The sequence below is a fragment of the Opisthocomus hoazin genome, chromosome 31, assembly GCF_030867145.1.
Source record: "Opisthocomus hoazin isolate bOpiHoa1 chromosome 31, bOpiHoa1.hap1, whole genome shotgun sequence".
In the NCBI taxonomy this organism is placed as follows: domain Eukaryota; kingdom Metazoa; phylum Chordata; class Aves; order Opisthocomiformes; family Opisthocomidae; genus Opisthocomus; species Opisthocomus hoazin.
The window spans coordinates 3,429,509-3,450,784 of NC_134444.1; the positions used below are offsets into that span (position 1 = coordinate 3,429,509).

The following is a 21,276-nucleotide window of genomic DNA, read 5'->3' on the forward strand; positions in this document are numbered from 1 at the left end:
TATTGTATGGTATGTATTGTGTTGTTGGTATGGTATGGTATGGTACAGTACGATATGGTATGGCAGGTGCTGTTTGGTAGGTACTGTCTGTGTTCCATCATCTCTGTTCCGTTGTATTGTATGGTATGGTATTTATTGTCTTTATGTACTGTATTTTTAAATTGTATTTATTGTATTGTGCTATAGTTTATTTTGAATTGTGGATTGTATTTTGTATTGTCTGGTCTATTGGACGTATTTTACTGTACAAATCATGATTTATTGCAGTGTAGGTACCATAGTCTATCATATAGTATATGTGTCATATTGTATGTATTTTACTGTATCTTCTATTGTAATGTAGGTATGGTATTGTAGGTATGATATTTTGTATCATATTACATGTATTGTCCTGTGTTTTGTACTGTATTCTATGTATTATACGTAAGTTATTGAAAGTATTGTAGTTATTGTATTATACTGTATGTGTTGCATTGTCTGTATTGTAATGTATTTAGTATTGTAATCTATTTTGTAATGTACTGTATTTTGCATGGTATTGCATTTATGGTATTGATTTTTTATTTTCTATTTTGTATTGATTTTCTATTTTACTGTAATATATGTTGAATTCTACTGTATTTTGCACTGTATTATATTTTGTATTGTATGGTGTGTTATATGTAGAAAGGTATGTATTGTACTATATTTTGTACTGTATTTGTTATTCTATAGCATGGTATTTATTGCCCTGTCGTATCATGCTGTAGCTTATGGTACTGATGAAATTGTATGTCTCGTGTATGTACCATATTGTATTGTTTGTATTATATTGCATTTTGTATTTTGTGTTATATTTCGTATTTGGTATTATATGCATTGTACTGTATGTATTGTATCGTACTGTTGTTTGGTTTGTATTATACTGTAGTTGGTTTTGCTTTGTATATTGCATGTCTTGTACTAGGTAAGTTGTTTCTCATGTTCCATGTATCACATTGTATGAACCGTATTCTCTTCTGTATTGCATTGTGTGTATTATATTGTCTTTTTTATTGCATTGTTTACACTGTACTGTATTTTGTATTGTATTTTGTATCTTTTGTACTGTGCGTGGTATTGGTATGTATGCATTGTATTTTCCATGGCACTGTTTGCATTGCATTGTGTGTATTGTATTGTACAGTTTATTTTTTTGCATTGCATTCTTTTCCACAGCATTGTATGTAGTGTATGCTATGGAATGGGATTGATTGTATTGTATGCTCTGTATTGTACTTTTTGTCTGGCATTGTTCGCATTCTATTGCATGTTCTGTGTTGCATGCATTGTACTGTATGGTATGTACTGCATTTTATGTGTTGTACAAGATGGTACTATTTTATTACCTCTCTAGGAAGCCTGTTCCAGCGTTTGACTGCCCTCTCAGTAATGTTTCCGTATGTCAAAAGGCCATTTCTTCACCCAGCGCAGAGTGCACCTGCTCATCTCACAGTTCACAACCTGTGAGGAAGCATGCTGTGAGGGACAGTATCAAAAGCCTCACTGTGCAGTCCTGGCTGGACGAGAGGGGACATAGCTTGGTGCCGTTGAGCAACCCAGGTTCCGATCCGGAGGTGAGCCTTGAGAGCGGCGGACACGGAACCCTGTTGGGAAGGTAGAGCTACGAGCTCGGGACACTGGAGCAGGGGGACTGTCACGTCGCCGTTTCCTGCCGCACTGTCACTTCCTTCCTGACACGCTGTCGTTTCCTGCCACAGCACTGCTTCCGCATCGAGATGCAGCTCTGTTCTGATCACAACGAGTTGCAGTAGTTTTGCCTATATATGGTTAGGGGTCTAAACAATCAGATGCTGTAATTGCTTTGCTATATAAACCTTGTTTTGCTGACTAATAAACGTTGAACGATCAATACTCATATTGGGGTGACATCGTTACAATGGATCCGTAACCCACGCCAACATTTGGTAGCAGAAGATGGACAGTTTCCCTGCAGGAATCCCTGAGACTGTGGTGAGCAGCTAGACGGGGGGCATGGGAACAAAGGCTGGGAGAGGTGCTACCTGGGTGCAGAGTCGCAGGGCAGAGACGGACGGCCGCCTCCCAGGAGTGAAACGAGCCCCACTGGTGCTGCCTGGCTCAGCTAAAATTGAACGTGGAGGCCGGGGTCGCAGGCATGGAGTTGGATGCTGCGGCAACGTTGCTCGTCGGTATGCTCTCTAAGAGAGGAATAGACACAATGGCAAAGCAACTCATGAAGTTGATTAAACTGGGGCAGCGATGGGGTGACTTTGCGGATACCCCGCTAGTGTTTTCCGTCTCGGAATGGCAAGAGTTAGGAGAGACAACGTGGGAAAGGACAATAACGGGGGAGGAAAAGGAGGAAAAGGAGATAAAAGCCGTCCGCGAGTTCTGGCAAACAGTATTAGAAACCTTAAAAGCCATGAAAGCTGAACGAGAGGTGGCGTGTGCTGCAGCTCGGATGCTAGCTCCGGAGCCCGGGAAAGATCACGCGCCTAAGCCCGGGACATTACCCAGGGATGACTGGGATCACTTGTAACACAATTGCCGAGATTCGGGCGAGTGCGGAGCGTGATTCCGATCCTGGCAAAGAGGAGGGGGACCCACCGGAAGTTGCCACTAAAGAAACCAAGCAGAAATGTGAGTCGGACGCAGAAATACGACCGCCCCCGGGGAGAGGGGAGGAGTCGGGCATGGAAGTACGACAGTCTTCCGGAAGAGGGGAGGAGCGGCTGCCTTCCGGAAGAGGGGAGGAGTGGCTAGCACCACCTCCAGAGGGGGAGGGAGAAGGGGCGCGGCCTACAACATCGGCCCCTCCTCTCTTTTCTCCGTTGCCGCCCTCCAGCGAGGCGTCTCCACCCCTGACTCCCTCTAATGACGGGCAGAGCGGATTGCAGGGAAAAGCAGCGTGCGATCTTTTGCAGTCAGTTTTGCAGCATCTTCAAGACATGAGCTCGCAGTTACAGCATATATCAATCGTTGCCAACCCCGCCACCGGGAAAATGAGGCTTCCTCTCCGAGATGTTTAGCTGGGCCTCCGACGTCGATCACACCTGCCCGCTGGAGGGGTATTATAAGGGATGCCATCCTAGAGGGACAGTGGCACGTGGCCACCGCTATAGGAGGTGCTCAGGCATTAGCCTGTCCTGTGGTACAGGTTAATGGTCATGGCAAATGGGAACCACATGGCTGGAAAATGTTACAACAGGCCCGTAATACCATATCTCAATATGGGGTGAGATCTGAGGCCACTCGACAAATTGTTACCTGGATTTACTCCGCTGACCTGATGTGTCCATATGACTGTCGATATTTATATGATTGTTACTCACCCCTACTCAGTTCTTGTTGTGGGGAGCAGCGTGGGCACAACGGGCTATGGATGAAGCGATGCGACCTCAGGACCAGCAAGATCCTTACTATGGAGTAACGGTCGGTCAAAATACTTACCTCACAAGGAGTTTATGCTAACCTGGAGCGGCAGTTGACCTTCCCCGCCCATGTGCTTCAATTGTCGGCATGTCTTGCCCTGTAAGCTTTCCTTGCACTGCCTGGTTCGTCCGCTCCACATTTCGGAACCGTAGTGCAAGGAGCCACTGAAACTTACAGCAACTTCTTCGAACGGCTGTATGATGAGTTAATGAATCATCCAGATTTAAATGGGGAAAGCAAGCAGCAAATGTTTCGTTTGTTAGCCTTTGACAATGCCAATAAGGCTACAAAGCAGCTTCTGGCAGGTCTGCCGAAAGGGGCAGGAGTTGAAGACATGCTGTTGTCTTGGTTTCGGCTGCCGCCGGCAACAAAAGCGCCACGTCGCCGCCCCTCCCCCCGCCGGCGTGCGAAGGAGAATGGGAAGAAACAGGCAGAAACTGGTGGATTGGGATAAGGGCAGTTTAACAGAACAGCAAACAGAGGGAAACAGGAACAACAACAGTACAAATAAGGAGAAAACACAACAATGAACCACACGACCCAGAGAGCCGCTCTCCTGCACAGCACCGGTGCCGCGCCCCCCCAAGCCATGAGTCAGTTCCCGCCGCGCCGCACCCCCTCCACCCCCCCCACCAGAACCCAGCGTGACATCACATGGTATGGAATACCGGGCTCTGTTTGGCCAGGTGGGGTCAGCCCCCACCCCTCGGCTGTGCCCCTTCCTGGATTCCAGTGAAAATTAACCCTGTCCTGGCCAAACCCAGGACATTATCCACCCCTTATTCCATACCATCTACGTCATGCCCAGGTCCCCCATTGTCCAGTTGATCACCACCCCTTCTTCTGTCTCCAGATATCATTCCCTTAGTCCATGGATCATCGCTCTAAAGTGTCCGTTGAGTTCATTTAATCCATGACTTCAGGCTCCATCTGTCATAATTGTCTTCCGTGGCAGGGGAGGTGACGTGTGGTGATGGGCGGTCACTTGCTGCATCCGGATCTCACGGCTGATGTATCTGGTGCGGCCCGTGCCCACAGTCTGCAGGATTGATTGCTTGATTGCAGCGCATGTTTCACATTCATGGATAACCTGTGCGATGGTATCCACAGTCAATTCCACCCCTCGGTCACGAGCCCATCTGTATGTCGCGTCTCTTCCTTGGTGGCCCGAGGTGTCGTGGGCCCACCGAGCTATAAACAGTTCACCCTTATGTTGCCAGTCCAGATCCACCTGAGCCACTTCAATCTTAGCAGCCTGATCTACCTGGTGGTTGTTTTAATGTTCTTCAGTGGCCCGACTCTTAGGGACGTGGGCGTCCATGTGACGGACTTTTACAGCCAACTGCTCTAGCCGGGCAGCAATATCTTGCCACCATGGGGCAGCCCAGATAGGTTTGCCTCTGCGCTGCCAGTTGTTCTTCTTCCATTGCTGCAGAGCTGCAGGGTGACGACCTTCCCATCGCTGTCATAGGGCCCCAACAGAAATAATGACCAGCAAACACACAGCCCATCTCTGTGTGTCCTTCAGTAGCAGAACAGCTCAGCCTGCAGCTCTGCAGGCACAGACCAGCCTGTGCTCAAAGCCCGTGTCTTCCTACTCGATGATTCTTCCAGAAAGTCAGCTCATAGTCACCTTTCAAAGAAAACGAAATTGGTGGTGAGGAGGAGGGAGAAGGAAAGAAAGAAATTTCTGGAAGAAAGGGAAAGTGTAGGCCTGCAATGAAGAAAGGACGGAGCAGAGTCCCTTTCCCTGGTGCAAAGCTGTGCAGCCGGGAGGAAACCCCCGACTGTGGTGCTGGGCTGCAGACCCAGGCCAGAGCCCAGACTGAGAGAGCAGAAGGAACTGGGCAGAGCTCTGTCTCCTTGTGTCCCCCCTGTGTGCGTGCTGCGACTTCCTCGTGTCCCTGCCGCCCTCCCAGACTGACAGCAGCTCGGCATCCGCCCGCCCCGCTCCCTGCAGACAAACAGCTCTGGGCACCACGGGGGAGAAAATGGCTGCCCCTGCCCACAGGGCTGTGAGGAGAGGCCCAGGCTGCCTGTGCCCGCCCACCGGCCATGGCTGAGCCAATCAGCGGAGCTGTGAGGAGAGGCCCGGGCTGCCTGTGCCCGCCCACTGGCCACGGCTGAGCCAATCAGCGGAGCTGTGAGGAGAGGCCCGGGCTGCCTGTGCCCGCCCACTGGCCACGGCTGAGCCAATCAGCAGAGCTGTGAGGAGAGGCCAGGGCTGCCTGTGCCTGCCCGCCATCCACAGCTGAGCCAATCAGCGGAGCCAGAGGCGGCCTGTCAGTCCCAGCCGGGCTGGGACAGGGCCTGGGGGGGGGCAGAGACCGAGGGGCCTGAGGAGAAAGAGGTGAGAGATGGGGGGGGGCAGCCGGGGCGAGGGGGCAGCAGGGCCGGGGCCGAGCCTGGGGAGCTGGGTGAGGGGAAGGCTGTGGATGTTCTCTGCCTGGACTGCAATGAGGCCTCTGGCACTGTTCCCCTCAGCATCCTCCTGCAGAAACCGGCTGCCCGTGGTGTGGGTGGGCGCACACTGCGCTGGGTGAAGAACCGGCTGATGGCCGAGCAGAGCGCGAGGGTGGATGGAGTTAACCCCAGCTGGGGGCCGGGCACGAGCGGCGTTCCCCAGGGCTCGGCTCTGGGACCGGTCTGGTTTAGTGTCTTTATCCATGATCTGGGTGAGGGGATCGAGCGCTCCCTCAGTCAGTTTGCAGATGACATGAATCAGGGCAGCAGTGTCGGCCTGCCTGAGGGCAGGGAGGCTCTGCAGAGGAATATGGACAAGACCTTGAGTTGAGACCTGATTGGGCGGTAAGTCACTGGATGCAGAGCAATGCAGCTCATGTTCCTGATGGCATCTAAAAAGCCGGCACACCCTACAGCCTGTGAGATCAGGAGGACTCTCACAGCGACTCCGGTGTAGAGGAGGAGAATGTGCTCCTGAGCAGGGCTTCCCTGCTGCACCATCAGATGTACAGGACGTGACTGCTGCCTTCTCCTAGGGGTGGCTGTAGGGCTGTGAAGGTGGGTGTGCAGACGGGGTGCCCAGGGCTGTCCTTCAGAGCAGGATCCCTGCACCCCAGGGGCTGTATGCCAGGGCAGGGAATCTGCTCCCTGCCAGGGTAAGCACTCAGCCTGCCTGGGGAGATCCCTATGGTTCTGTGGGGAGAAGCTGCAGGTGGAAGGATTGACCCCTGGCAGGACAGGGTCCTTCAGCTGTGGAGAGGGTGCTGCATGGGTCAGGGATGCTCACAGAGCCAGCTCATGCCCAGGTCATTTCCAAAGGGACTTTTCAGGAGTATGTTCAGTGCAGGGGATTCCTGCCTGAGTCTGTGCTTTCTTGAGTCTGCGCTTCCATTTTTCTCCGGCTCAGCTTGGCTGCAATGGAAACCCAAGTGTGCAGGTCAGAACAGGGGCTGAGAGTCTTCAGCCATCACATTGAGGTTTGCTAGGAACCTCAGCAAGTGCCTTTACCCCCAGCAGCCTGCAGATAAAAACAACATCATCTTTCCATTTTCACCAGGATTTGTGTGACCTGTTCTTTCAGCCCTGCACACACACAGTGGTTGCAGGGCAGAGCTGTGCCCACAGGGACTGGGATGGGGTCTGTGAGCACGGGCAGGGAAGAATCACGGGGCCAAAGAAACAAGACCCAGCAGGGACAGCTCCAGGTAGCGGAGAAGTGGGTAGGGAAGGAGGGAAATGCTAATGGAAATTCTGTTGCGGGGGAGACCTGGGCACCTCCTGGCCATGCCTTGCAGGGCAGACTCCTTCCCAGAGTGACACACCTCCAGTCTCCTCTCCCACCTAGCACAACCTTTAGCCCGTGGGGTCTAGGTTAGTAGTCACCTCCTTATCGGGCACACCAGCAGAAGAATTGAAGTGCATCTCTCCTGCCATGTGCCCATTTCCCACTGACCAAGGCCCAAGGGCGACTGCCCTACATAGTTGATGTCTGGGGGTGGTGTGCAGAGCTGGGTAAGGGAAATATTTCCTGAGTGCCCACCTATGTCTCTCATATCTTTGAACACTCCTGGAATTGCTGTCAGGCTCTCTGGGAATGGGAGTTTCAGCTGCCAAGTCAGGCACAGACGCTGTGGGTCCTCCTATGCAGAAGTGCCCACAGCAGTGAGGTGTGCCAGATTTCCTCTAACCTGTGAAGCTCTGGGCAATGCAGTCCAGGAAGCTGGACTCTCCTTTAATAAGCTGCCATGGTTAGGACCCTTGGCTGTCTTCTTGGGGTGTCCATTCAAGTGGCATGCAACTTCCAGGGAACACTATGAGCCATGTGAGTCCTTGGCTAGAAGTGGGGAATGGAGATTTTGAAAAAGGGTGAGTCATTTAATTTTCTTCAGTAGATCTTTCTGCTTTTAGCAGTGTCTGCTTCCTTTTAAGGGTAATAAGAGAATATAATCGCCCTTGATCTTAGAAAAGAGCAAGTCCAGGGCAGCTGGGAACAAGACAGAGGAACAGACCTCCTTCCCTTATTCTGCACTAAGCCACAGGCAATCCTTTTGCTGGAAGGACTCACTCTGTTCTCCCTGAGTGCAGCAGAAAACCCTTTCCAAATTCCTTTTGCCATCCCCATTCCCTAGGACTGGGAGAGCAGACACTGACAAGGCCTTCTGCATTAGGAGCAGATCATAGAATCATAGAATCATAGAATCATAGAAAGTTTTGGGTTGGAAGGGACCCCTAGAGGTCATCTAGTCCAACCCCCCCGCAGTGAGCAAGGACACCACTAACTAGATCAGGTTGCTCAGAGCCCTGTCCAAACAGGTCTTGAATGTTTCCAGGGATGGGGCCTCCACTACCTCTCTGGGCAACCCGTTCCAGTGTTTCACAACCCTCATTGTAAAGAATTTCTTCCTTATATCCAGCCTAAACCTACCCTGTTTTAGTTTAAAACCATCACCCCTCATCCTGTCACTGCTGTCTCTACTAAAAAGATTGTCCCCATCTTTCCTATCGGCTCCCTTTAAGTACTGAAATGCTGCAATCAGGTCTCCCCGCAGCCTTCTCTTCTCCAGGCTGAACAAGCCCAACTCTCTCAGCCTGTCCTCATAGGAGAGGTGCTCCAGCCCTCGCATCATTTTTGTAGCCCTCCTTTGGACCCGCTCCAACAGTTCCATGTCCTTCTTGTGCTGAGGGCTCCAGAGCTGAACGCAGTACTCCAGGTCAGGTCTCACCAGAGCAGAATAGAGGGGCAGAATCACCTCTCTCGACCTGCTGGCCATGCTTCTCCTGATGCAGCCCAGGACACGGTTGTCCCTCTGGGCTGCCAGCGCACATTGCCCGCTCATGTCCAGCCTTTGGTCTATCAGTACCCCCAAGTCCCTCTCAGCAGGGCTGCCCTCGATCCTTTCATCCCCCAGCCTGTATTGATAGCGGGGATTACCCCGACCCAGGTGTAGGACCTTGCACTTGGCCATGTTGAACCTCATGAGGTTCACACAGGCCCACCTCTCCAGCTTGTCCAGGTCCCTCTAGATGGCATCCCGTCCTTCTGGTGTCTCGACCGTACCACTCAGCTTGGTGTCATCTGCAAACTTGCTGAGGGTACACTCGATGTCACTGTCCATGTCATTGATAAATATATTGAACAGCACCGGTCCCAGTACGGACCCCTGAGGGACTCCACTCATCACTGGTCTCCATCTGGACATTGAGCCGTTGACTACTACCCTTTGGCTGCGACCATCCAACCAATTCCTTATCCACCAAACGGTCCACCCATCAAATCCATGGCTCCCCAATTTAGAGAGAAGAATGTTGTGGGGGACCGTGTCAAAGGCTTTACAAAAATCCAGATAGATGACATCCATAGGTTTTCCCTTGTCCACCCTTGTTGTTACAGATCTGTCTGACAAAGTCAAAAAACAACAGCACTGGCCCCTGACCACAGCGTTCCCATGAACTCCGTGCTGCAGAGCAGGGCTCACTCCTCAGCACCCAGCAGGCAGCACACCTGCTCATCATGGCACACTCAGCCAGCACAGACCAGAGCTCCAGCCATGCAGCTGATGGAAGGTCTGCTAGAAAAGAACATGGGGGTGGTGTGTAGCAGAGGAGGTGAGTCTAGAAGAAGGGGCTTTGACTTTTTTAAGAGAATTCTACCCTAACTTGTCACTGTGTATTTCTTTTCGGATAGTGCTCTATGCTGAGTGGGAGCCAATGTCCAACAGCAGCTCCATCACTGAATTCCTCCTCCTGGCATTCGCAGACGCATGGGAGCTGCAGCTCTTGCACTTCTGGCTCTTCCTGGCCATCTACCTGGCTACCCTCCTGGCCAACGGCCTCGTCATCAGTGCCATAGCCTGCGACCACCGCCTCCATACCCCCATGTACTTCTTCCTCCTCAACCTCACCCTCCTCGACATGGCCTCCATCTCCACCACTGTCCCCAAATCCATGGCCAATTCTCTTTGGGACTTCAGGGCTGTCTCCTACTCAGGATGTGCTGTCCGGCTCTTTTTTTTCCTCTTCTTGTTCACAGCAGAGTATTGTCTCCTCACTGTCATGGCCTATGACCGCTATGTTGCCATCTGCAAACCCCTGCACTACGGGATCCTCCTGGGCAGCAGAGCTTGTGTCCACATGGCAACAGCTGCCTGGGGCACTGGGTTCCTCTATGCTCTCATGCACACTGCCAGTACATTTTCACTACCCCTCTGCCATGGCAATGCTGTAGACCAGTTCTTCTGTGAAATCCCCTCGATCCTCAAGCTCTCCTGCTCACACTCCTACCTCAGGAAAGTTGGGCTTCTTGTGGCAGGTGCCTGTTTAGGTTTTGACTGTTTTGTTTTCATTGTGCTGTCCTATGTGCAGATCTTCAGGGCTGTGCTGAGGATCATCTCTGAGCAGGGACGGCATAAAGCATTTTCCACGTCCCTCCCTCACCTGATCTTGGTCACCCTGTTTATCAGCACTGGATTTTTTGCCTATCTGAAGTCCCCCTCCACTTCCTCCTCATCTCTGGATCTGGTGGTGTCATTTCTGTACTCGGTGGTACCTCCAGCTGTGAACCCCCTCATCTACGCCATGAGGAATCAGGAGCTCAGGGACGTACTGAAGAAGATGATTCAGTCATTTATACCTTTACAGAAATGAGCTTCTCTTGTCTCTTCAGAAGAGATTTTCTAATTCATCTCTGAAACCTCCAGTGCATGGAGCTTTTTGTCTGTGACAATCCTGTTTGTCCAGGAATGTCTGCATCCACTCAAGTTCCGCTGAGGCACAACCCAGCCTGTCTGCCCTAGAAGACTCTGTATGTTTCTCTGCCAGGATGGTTGTCCTGGGTTTGGCCAGAACAGGGTTAATTTTCACTGGAATCCAGGAAGGGGCACAGCCGGGGGGTGGGGGCTGACCCCACCTGGCCAAACAGAGCCCGGTATTCCATACCACGTGACGTCACGCTGGGTTCAGGTGAGGGGGGGCGGCGTGGCGGGAAGGCACTCGCGGCTTGGGGAAACGCAGCGCCGGTCCTGTTTCGGGAGAGCGGCTATCTGTACGGTTCGTTGTTGTGTTTTCTCCTTATCTGTATCGTTGTTGTTCCTGTTTTCCCTCTGTTTGCTGTTCTGTTAAACTGCCCTTATCCTGACCCACCAGTTTCTGCCTCTTTCTTTTCATTCTCCTCCGCACGCCAGCGGGGGGAGGGGCGGCCGCGTGGTGCTTTTGTTGCCGGCGGCAGCCGAAACCGAAACATTAAATTGGCGCCCAGACGTGGAGCGGGGATAACGGCAGGGCTGAGCAGCGGGTGTTAAAACTGCTTTCATAGATTTTGTTAAAATTTATCATACGCATTTACTCTGTTAGTTAAAGTAGCCGGTAAAAATGTTTCTGACTTTGATCAAATATCTGTGCTACCTAAATCCTTACTTGCTGTATGTGTTTGCCGCCGTGCTGTTTGTTACATCGGGAAAAAAGATCAGGATGATGATTTTGCTGTACTGTACGATATCGACTTATGATATGATAACATCACTGTACATGAAATTAGTCTTGTATTTGCATGCGGCACTGCGGTCATTTCCGTACCTCGGATCCTATGTCTTAGATTTTGTTAATAATCAAACCCAGTCTGTGGGGAAAACCGAAGGGGATACCTTCCCCCACTCTTTCGCCCCCCCTCTCTTCCTCAGGCTGGTCCTAACTGCTTTTGAGAATTTCGAGTACCGGTGGGATGCTCAGGGCAGCACTCTCCTTTTGTTATGCCTCCTGAACGGGTTCTGGGTTTTGTTTAGGGTTAAGCAAGTCGTTAAGAACATCCTGCAGAGACCTGCCCCGGGGCTGGATAGCTGTGAGTGGCTGGGTGTGTGGGACAGCATGGGCAGATGTCTAGAGCAGTGGGCACCCCCGGTGTGTTTTAAACTCACTCCTGAGCAAATACAGAATCCGGACAAACTAGTAAAATATCTGCAAAAAGTGTGCTGCCACCCTGGGAACTCCAGAGAGACACAGATCACCTCAATGTGCTGGGGTCTGGCCCACCCCTACCGAGCTTCCGTGTTCAACACTGTTCAGCACCTTAAAGGGGAAGGCGGGGGAAACGAAGCTGCAGGCACTGGCGCTGCCCCCCCAGCCGGCCCTGCAGCCCCTCCAGCCCAGCAGGCAGTAACAGCCCCCACGACCGGCACCACGGCTGCTGCAGCCACAGCTGCAGGGTCTGCCTCAGTTTCCCCGGTGGGCACAGCAGCGGCTCCAGCCCCAGCTCCAGCCACAGGCACAGTGACTGAGCCCAATGACCAACCTGTGCAGGTAGCAGTCGCCCCCGTAAAACTAAAGAAAGACGCAAAGAGAGCAGATCGCTCCGGGAGGGATGATGATGAGCCAAGGTCATCACGGGAGACAGAGACAGAGATCATCACCCGGTCCCTGTCCCTGGGCGAGCTGCGAGACATGCGGAAAGATTTCAGCCGCCACCCAGGCGAGCACATTGTCACCTGGCTGCTGCGGTGCTGGGATAACGGGGCCAGCAGCTTGGAATTAGAGGGCAAGGAAGCCAAGCAGCTGGGATCCCTGGCCAGGGACGGGGGCATTGACAAGGCCATTGGGAAAAAGGAACAAGTCCTCAGCCTCTGGAGGAGACTTCTCTCAGGGGTGAGGGAGAGATACCCCTTCAGTGACGATTTTGTATGTCATCCTGGCAAGTGGACCAATATGGAAAAGGGTATTCAGTACTTGAGGGAATTAGCTGTGCGGGAGCTGGTTTATAATGAACCAGATGATGACCAGTTACCCACAGACCCAGATGAAGTCCAGTACTCACAATCCATGTGGAGGAAGTTTGTGCGGAGCGCACCCTCCTCATATGCCAACTCACTGGCAGTTGTAAATTGGAAGGGTAAGGAGGCACCAACAGTGGATGAGGTGGCTGTCAGACTCCGGCAATATGAGGAAAGTCTCTCTTCCTCCCTTGTCTCAGCTGTGGAGAAACTGGTCCGGGAGGTGCGGCAAATCAAAGAGAATATGTCCTACTCCCCACCTGTACGGGCCAGTGTCTCAGCTATTAGGGGCAAGCGTTTCTCTGCTCAGGAGAGGGAATACAGAGGCTATACACCCCGGGGCACCCTGTGGTTTTACCTGCGTGACCATGGAGAGGACATGAGGAAGTGGGATGGAAAACCCACCTCAAGTCTAGAGGCACGAGTACGTGAGTTGCGAGGTAAAACAATCACCAAAGGGGATTCTGTTAGGAAAAATGCCGCTCCAGTTTCCAGCAGCCAGCTCTCCAGACAAGGTAGAGTTTGACCTTGATTCCGATCCTCTGGAGGGGACCTCCAAGTCATTCTTACAGCAAGTGAGCAGCAAATTCTCTGATGAGGTTTAGAGGGGCCCTGCCTCCAGCCAGGTGGAGGAAAGGGACAACCGTGTTTATTGGACGGTGTGGATTCGGTGGCCTGGCACGTCAGATCCACAAGAGTATAAAGCTCTAGTGGACACTGGTGCACAGTGTACTTTAATGCCATCAGAGTTCAAAGGGTCAGAGTCCATTTGCATTTTGGGAGTGACAGGGGGGTCCCAAGAGCTGAGTGTACTGGAGGTTGAAGTGAGCCTCCCTGGGCAGGAGTGGCAGAAGCACCCCATTGTAACTGGCCCCGAGGCTCCGTGCATCCTTGGGATAGACTATCTTAGGAGAGGGTATTTCAAAGACCCAAAGGGGTATCGGTGGGCTTTTGGCGTAGCTGCTGTGGAGACGGAAGAAATTAAACAGCTGTCCGTTTTGCCTGTTCTCTCGGAGGATCCTTCCGTTGTGGGGTTGCTGAGGGTTGAAGAACAACAGGTGCCAATCGCGACCACAACGGTGCACCGGCGACAATATCGTACCAACCGAGACTCCCTTCTCCCCATTCATCAGCTGATCCGCCAGCTGGAGAGTCAAGGAGTGATCAGTAAAACTCGCTCACCCTTTAATAGTCCCATATGGCCAGTGAGAAAGTCTACTGGAGAGTGGAGACTGACAATAGACTACCGTGGCCTGAATGAAGTCACACCACCGCTGAGTGCTGCCGTGCCAGACATGCTAGAACTTCAATATCAGCTGGAGTCAAAAGCAGCCAAGTGGTATGCTACAATTGACATCGCTAATGCATTCTTCTCCATCCCTTTGGCAGAAGAGTGCAGGCCACAGTTTGCTTTCACCTGGAGGGGCATACAGTACACCTGGAATCGACTGCCCCAGGGGTGGAAACACAGTCCCACCATTTGCCATGGACTAATCCAGACTGCACTGGAAAAGAGTGAAGCCCCAGAACATCTGCAGTACATCGATGACATCATTATATGGGGTGACACAGCGGAGGAAGTTTTTGAGAAAGGGGAGAAAATAGTTCAGATCCTTCTGAAAGCCGGTTTCGCCATTAAGCGAAGTGAAGTCAAGGGACCTGCGCAAGAGATCCAGTTTTTGGGAATAAAATGGCAGGATGGGCGCCGTCAAATCCCAATGTATGTCATCAACCAAATAGCAGCTATGTCTCCACCAACCAACAAAAAGGAAGCACAGGCCTTCCTAGGTGTTGTGGGTTTTTGGAGGATTCACATCCCAAATTACAGCCAAATTGTGAGTCCTCTGTACCACGTGACCCGGAAGAAGAATGATTTTGAATGGGGCCCTGAGCAACGACAGGCATTTGAACAAATTAAACGGGAGATAGTTCATGCCGTAGCCCTTGGTCCAGTCCGGTCAGGGCAAGATGTTAAAAACGTGCTCTACACCGCAGCCAGGGAGAATGGCCCAACCTGGAGTCTCTGGCAGAAAGCACCAGGGGAGACTCGAGGTCGACCCCTGGGGTTCTGGAGCCGGGGATACAAAGGATCTGAGGCCCGCTATACTCCCACTGAAAAAGAGATTCTGGCAGCATATGAAGGCGTTCGAGCTGCTTCAGAAGTGGTCGGCACTGAAGCACAGCTTCTCCTGGCTCCACGATTGCCGGTCCTGGGCTGGATGTTCAAAGAGAGGGTCCCCTCTACGCATCATGCCACCGATGCTACGTGGAGTAAGTGGCGCTGATCACCCAGTGCGCCCGAATGGGAAACCCCAGTCGCCCAGGAATTCTGGAGGTCATCATGGACTGGCCAGAAGGCAAAGATTTTGGAGCATCGCCAGAGGAGGAGGTGACACGTGCTGAAGAGGCCCCACTGTATAACCAGCTGCCAGAAGATAAGAAACAGTATGCCCTGTTCACGGATGGGTCCTGTCGCATTGTGGGGAAGCAGCGGAGGTGGAAGGCTGCTGTATGGAGCCCTACACGACAAGTCGCAGAAACTGCCGAGGGAGAAGGTGAATCTAGCCAGTTTGCAGAGGTGAAAGCCATCCAGCTGGCTTTAGACATTGCCAGTCGAGAGAAGTGGCCAGTGCTCTATCTTTACACCGACTCTTGGATGGTGGCCAATGCCTTGTGGGGGTGGCTGCAGCAATGGAAGAAGAACAACTGGCAGCGCAGAGGCAAACCTATCTGGGCTGCCCCATTGTGGCAAGATATTGCTGCCCAGCTGGAGCAGTTGGCTGTAAAAGTCCGTCACGTGGACGCCCACGTCCCTAAGAGTCGGGCCACTGAAGAACATCAAAACAACCACCAGGTAGATCAGGCTGCTAAGATTGAAGTGGCTCAGGTGGATCTGGACTGGCAACATAAGGGTGAACTGTTTATAGCTTGGTGGGCCCATGACACCTCGGGCCACCAAGGAAGAGACGCGACATACAGATGGGCTCGTGACCGAGGGGTGGACTTGACCATGGACACTATCGCACAGGTTATCCATGAATGTGAGACATGCGCTGCAATCAAGCAAGCCAAGCGGGTAAAGCCTCAGTAGTATGGAGGACGATGGCTAAAATATAAATATGGGGAGGCTTGGCAGATTGACTACATCACACTGCCACAAACCCGCCAAGGCAAGCGCTATGTACTCACAATGGTGGAGGCCACCACCGGATGGCTGGAAACCTACCCTGTGCCCCATGCCACCGCCCGGAATACCATCCTGGGCCTGGAAAAACAAGTCCTGTGGCGACATGGCACTCCCGAAAGAATCGAGTCGGACAACGGGGCTCACTTTCGCAACAGCCTCATAGACACCTGGGCCAAAGAACGGTATTGAGTGGGTGTATCACATCCCCTACCATGCACCAGCCTCTGGAAAGATTAAGGTTACAATGGGCTGCTAAAAACCACTCTGAGGGCAATGGGGGGTGGGACTTTCAAAAATTGGGATACCCATTTAGCAAAGGCCACCTGGTTGGTCAACACCAGAGGGTCCACCAACAGGGCTGGTCCTGCCCAGTCAAAACCTCAGCGCCCAGTAGAAGGGGATAAAGTCCCTGTAGTGCACATGCGGAACATGTTAGGGAAGACGGTTTGGGTTAGTCCTGCCTCGGGCAAAGGCAAGCCCGTCCGCGGGATTTCTTTTGCTCAAGGACCTGGGTGTACCTGGTGGGTAATGCGGAAGGATGGGGAAGTCCGATGTGTACCTCATGGGGATTTAATTTTGGGCGAGAATAGTCCATAAATAAATTGTATAAAGTTAGTGGTTAAATAACCTTGCCACTGTCTGTTATTACTGTTATAATTGTTATATTTTGTACCAGTAGTAGCATAGTAAGAATCGTCCAGATTGAAGAAGGATGGACTTTTCCGATGAAAACCTAGCAGAGCACAGCGATGATGGAACTGGACCTGGTTTTTCAACAACTGGCATCCAGCAACTTCATCAAGATCAACATCTCCTGCAGACTGTGGGCACGGGCCGCACCAGATGCATCAGCCGTGAGCTCCGGATGCAGCAAGTGACCGCCCATCACCACACATCACCTCTCCTGCCACGGAAGACCATTACGACAGATGGAGCCTGAAGTCATGGATTAAATGAACTCAACGGACACTTTAGAGTGATGATCCATAGACTAAGGGAATGATATCTGGAGACAGGAGAAGTGGTGGTGATCAACTGGACAATGGGGGACCTGGGCGTGACGTAGATTGTATGGAATAAGGGGTGGATAATGTCCTGGGTTTGGCCAGAACAGGGTTAATTTTCACTGGAATCCAGGAAGGGGCACAGCCGAGGGGTGGGGGCTGACCCCACCTGGCCAAACAGAGCCCGGTATTCCATACCACGTGACGTCACGCTGGGTTCCGGTGGGGGGGGGGTGGCGTGGCGGGACGGCACTCGCGGCTTGGGGAAACGCAGCGCCGGTCCTGTTTCGGGAGAGCGGCTATCTGTACGGTTCGTTGTGTTTTCTCCTTATCTGTATCGTTGTTGTTCCTGTTTTCCCTCTGTTTGCTGTTCTGTTAAACTGCCCTTATCCCGACCCACCAGTTTCTGCCTCTTTCTTTTCATTCTCCTCCGCACGCAGGCAGGGGGAGGGGCGGCCGCGTGGTGCTTTTGTTGCCGGCGGCAGCCGAAACTGAAACAATGGTACAGCTGGCTTCCCGTGTTACATCTCTGTAATAAAAGAGGGTTTTCTCAGTACCAGTCTCTGGTTGTTGGGCTCTTCTTCCAAAGCTGAGGTCAGGAACAGGCTGAAGTAATTGCCCCTACGAGTTCATTGCTGCGCTTTGCTTCTCCACGGGTTCAGCACTGAAGGGCATGTGGCGATGTGTAAGAGAACGAGCCTGTGTGGATCCTTCATGTGTGGGTGCCCAGTGTCGATGGAAATGATGGGTGATCCACAGGGATCTGCCCGGGACCATGTCCCTGTGCCTTTCAGGAGCCACTGTCCTGCAGGCAGCACTGCCAACTCAGGGCAATGCTCAAGATGACATCCCTGGACAAGAGCAGAGCTATTTCTGCATGAACCAGTTTGGGCAGGCTTTTCTCTTACTGGTGTAGCAGGAGCTGCCTGGGAAACCCCCAGGGCAGGAGTCTTGTGCTTGGGAGAGGGACTGGTACAGAGGGACTGCCAGCATTAGGCAATAAGATTCTCTTTAAGACAAGGCCAGCAGACACAGGAAGATGCTGGCCTCCATGTCCTCATGCCATGGCTGGCCCGAGCCCTGGGGCTGATGGGGAACCTGAGACTCCTCTCTGTCCCTCAGGACCTGCTGTGCCCTTCAGAGGGGCTGTGACTGTGGGGTGAGTGCCCTGAATCAATTCAACGTAATATTCTATTCCCATGATTTGTAGCAAATTCTCCTTCATCAACTAGCAAATGAAAAGTCAACTAGTGATTAATAACTGCTAACTTCCTGTGACTCTCTCTCTTTCTCTTTAAACTGTGAACACACAAACATGTATCTTAGACATAAACCGTTGTGGTGTAAGGCCGGTTCCAGATCCAGCTGCACCCAGGCTCCTCTCTGAGAAAGGGTTTAGAAAGCAAGGGGGTCTGGTTCAAACTTGGTGACTCAACGGGAGGGTCTCCCTATCTCTTAGAGCTTGTTCCACTCTGTATAAATAATTTTCTACTCAAAACCCAGTGTGATTTTGTATTCCCTTTATTTAATAAGTAATACAGTTAACTTTGCCAATGAACTTTTTAATATCACATTTTCTAAATATTCCTTAAAAACTTTTCTTGTAAAACCTTTGAGGGATCATTTAAGTGACATAACCACTAATTCGTGACACTGTTCCACAAGCCTTCATGGAATTATTCCTTCAGGAAAATATTCCCTCACTCGCAGGAATAGCTGATGGAATTTGTGCTCGCCTGGGTTCATCCCACCACCCGCACACCATGAGCGTGCTTGGGTGTCATATGTACAATGCAAAGAAGGACTTCTGAGCTAGTCATTCGGTGTCCCTCAATGGAAACATAAAGCACCTCTCTGAGCTGGAGTAAGAGGTCAGTGCTGGAAATGGTGGTTGTTATTGGCTGGGCTGTGATGATTGCCCTGGGGAACTTCCCCGGGCTGTCCAGGGTACATGGGCACAGAGGAGACCCTGCTCTCCTGGACTTTCATGTCTCTCCCAGGAGCCTGGCAGTGCGAGAACAATGCTGTTTCACTCCACCCTGCACACTCACACACTTTGGCTGTTCACTGGTTGTTTCTTTCCCAACCATTTTATTGAGTGTGTTCTTGAGCGAATACTTTGGAAGGAGACCTAAGGCTTCAGGCACTGCCTGAGGAGATTCCCGTGTATGATGGAAATGCCGCTGTGGCAGCCAGATTTGTCACAGAATTATCCACTACCTGTCCCTGCCTGTGGTCACAGGGCTGCCACACTGCAGGACAGTAACCAAGTGCAAGAGCACTCAGGCCTTACACCTACACAAGAGCTAAGAAGGAGAGCGCTGAAGTGGGAAGAGAGCAGCTTTGGGAAGACCAAGCACTGGTGTTCCCCCGCTGTGCCGGGACTCTTTTCAGTCTCACCTCTGCACACAGGAACTGCCCCTGCAGCTCCAGGGAAGGTCTCAAAGGCAGGATCTCAGACAAACAGGTCACTGGAAGGCCATTTATATTGTTTAAACACAAAGAGAGCACAGCTTCTCATTTTGTAAGATGGTGGGTCACAAAGAAGCTGGATAGATAAATAATTAGAAATTGCACAAATAATTAAATTTCTTTTTCAACAATATTCTAAGAAGTCAAACATAAAAAAAAAAAAGCCAGACAAAATCAAGAACCAACTAAAACTAAAGGAGATGGGCTGGGCCTGTAATGAGTAATTGGCAAACACAAAAAACAGTTTAATGCTTTTGAAAACAATCCAGTTAACAATTTCCACACTGCACCCTTGAGGTCCTGGTTCCTCATGCTGTAGATGAGAGGGTGCGCTGCTGGAGGCAACGCCGAATACAGAAATGCAACCACCAGATCCAGAGATGAGGAGGAAGTGGAGGGGGACTTCAGATAGGCAAAAAATCCAGTGCTGATAAACAGGGTGACCAAGATCAGGTGAGGGAGGGACGTGGAAAATGCTTTATGCCGTCCCTGCTCAGAGATGATCCTCAGCACAGCCCTGAAGATCTGCACATAGGACAGCACAATGAAAACAAAACTGCCAAAAGAAACAAATGCACTGATGTCAAGAAGCCAAACTACCCTAAGGTAGTCTGAGAGGACTGAGCAGGAGAGCTTGAGGATCGAGGGGATTTCACAGAAGAACTGGTCCAAGCATTGCCGTGGCAGAGTGGGACTGAAAATGTGTTGGCAGTGTGCAGCAGAGCAGTGAGAAACCCAGTGCCCCAGGCAGCTGCTGCCATGTGGACACAAGCTCTGCTGCCCAGGAGGGTCCCGTAGTGCAGGGGTTTGCAGGTGGCAACATAGCGGTCATAGGCCATGATGGTGAGGAGAAAATACTCAGCAGAGGTGAAAAAGGGAAAGAAAAAGGCCTGTATAGCACATCCCAAGTAGGAAATGGCCCTGCTATTCCAGAGGGAGCTGTCCATGCCTTTAGGGACAGTGGTGGAGATGGAGGCCAGGTCGAGGAGGGAGAGGTTGAGGAGGAAGAAGTACATGGGGGTGTGGAGGCGGTGGTCGCAGGCTATGGCAGTGATGATGAGGCCGTTGCCCAGGAGGGCAGCCAGGTAGATGCCCGGGAAGAGCTGGAAGTGCAAGAGCTGCAGCTCCCATGTGTCTGCGAATGCCAGGAGGAGGAAGTGGGTGATGGAGCTGCTGTTGGACATTTGGTTCCTCTGAGAACAGGGACTTGTCCAAGGGGGAAGAGGCAGTGACAAGTTAGGGTAGACATCTCAGAGCAAAACCTATTTCAGTTCTCATGTAACTCCCCCAGATCAGCTCTCTCCTTGCAGAAAGAACTTTGACTGTGATTCGAAGATTCAGTAGGAAATAACTAACAGCACAATGTATACTGCTCAGCAGGGATTCTTTATTATGGCGCCGGGCACACAGGGGATTTCTTCTCCAAATGTGCACACCAGACACCCTGTTGCTTCAGGTTAAATACAATCACACATGTAAATATTCATTATATTTCTAGGAACTAAGTAACATATGTAAATATCTTTCACGCATGTCTATTAGCATCTTTGTGTGGTCTTTGGGGGTCAGAAGATGAAGGCCCATCCTCTTCATCATGCTGTTCACTGATTGACATTTGTTTCTGCGCAACTCAGTTCCAAGATCACGTATATCTTGTCCTTCAGGGTGTTTTGCTCTGGTCTCATTGCTCTCTTGGTGCCTCCTTATCTCTGTAGCTTAACGCATTTGCCCTCCCAAGGCCGAGCTGTCTGGAGTAGAATTATTTAGGAGTCTCTTTTGTCCCACAGTTATCCCAGTTATTTGCTGAGAACCAAGACCACTTTTGTTTCACTTAATTATTTTGTCTAACGACTAAGTGATAGCTTGTGCCCATGACCTTCCACGACATTCCTTAATGAGAAAACAGGGTTTAGTGTAACAGTTACATCGCTAGATCACTATGCATGCAGAAATGCAAGTT

The 21,276-nt window shown here is 51.4% G+C and overlaps 1 protein-coding gene and 1 pseudogene across 1 annotated transcript; one reads left to right on the top strand and one right to left on the bottom strand.

Moving 5' to 3' along the window:
- The first annotated feature begins 9,771 nt into the window (after positions 1–9,771).
- On the top strand, positions 9,772–10,539 carry LOC142365058 (olfactory receptor 14J1-like). The gene has a single exon (XM_075445503.1). The coding sequence runs from the start codon at positions 9,772–9,774 to the stop codon at positions 10,537–10,539; it is 768 nt and encodes a 255-aa protein (XP_075301618.1).
- Positions 10,540–17,836: 7,297 nt separating this feature from the next.
- LOC104328391 (olfactory receptor 14J1-like) lies at positions 17,837–20,155 on the bottom strand (annotated as a pseudogene).
- Positions 20,156–21,276: the final 1,121 nt, after the last annotated feature.

Bases quoted from the DNA above. Each gene is read 5' to 3' on its own strand.
- LOC142365058 (XM_075445503.1), top strand. From the start codon at position 9,772: ATGTACTTCTTCCTCCTCAACCTCACCCTCCTCGACATGGCCTCCATC.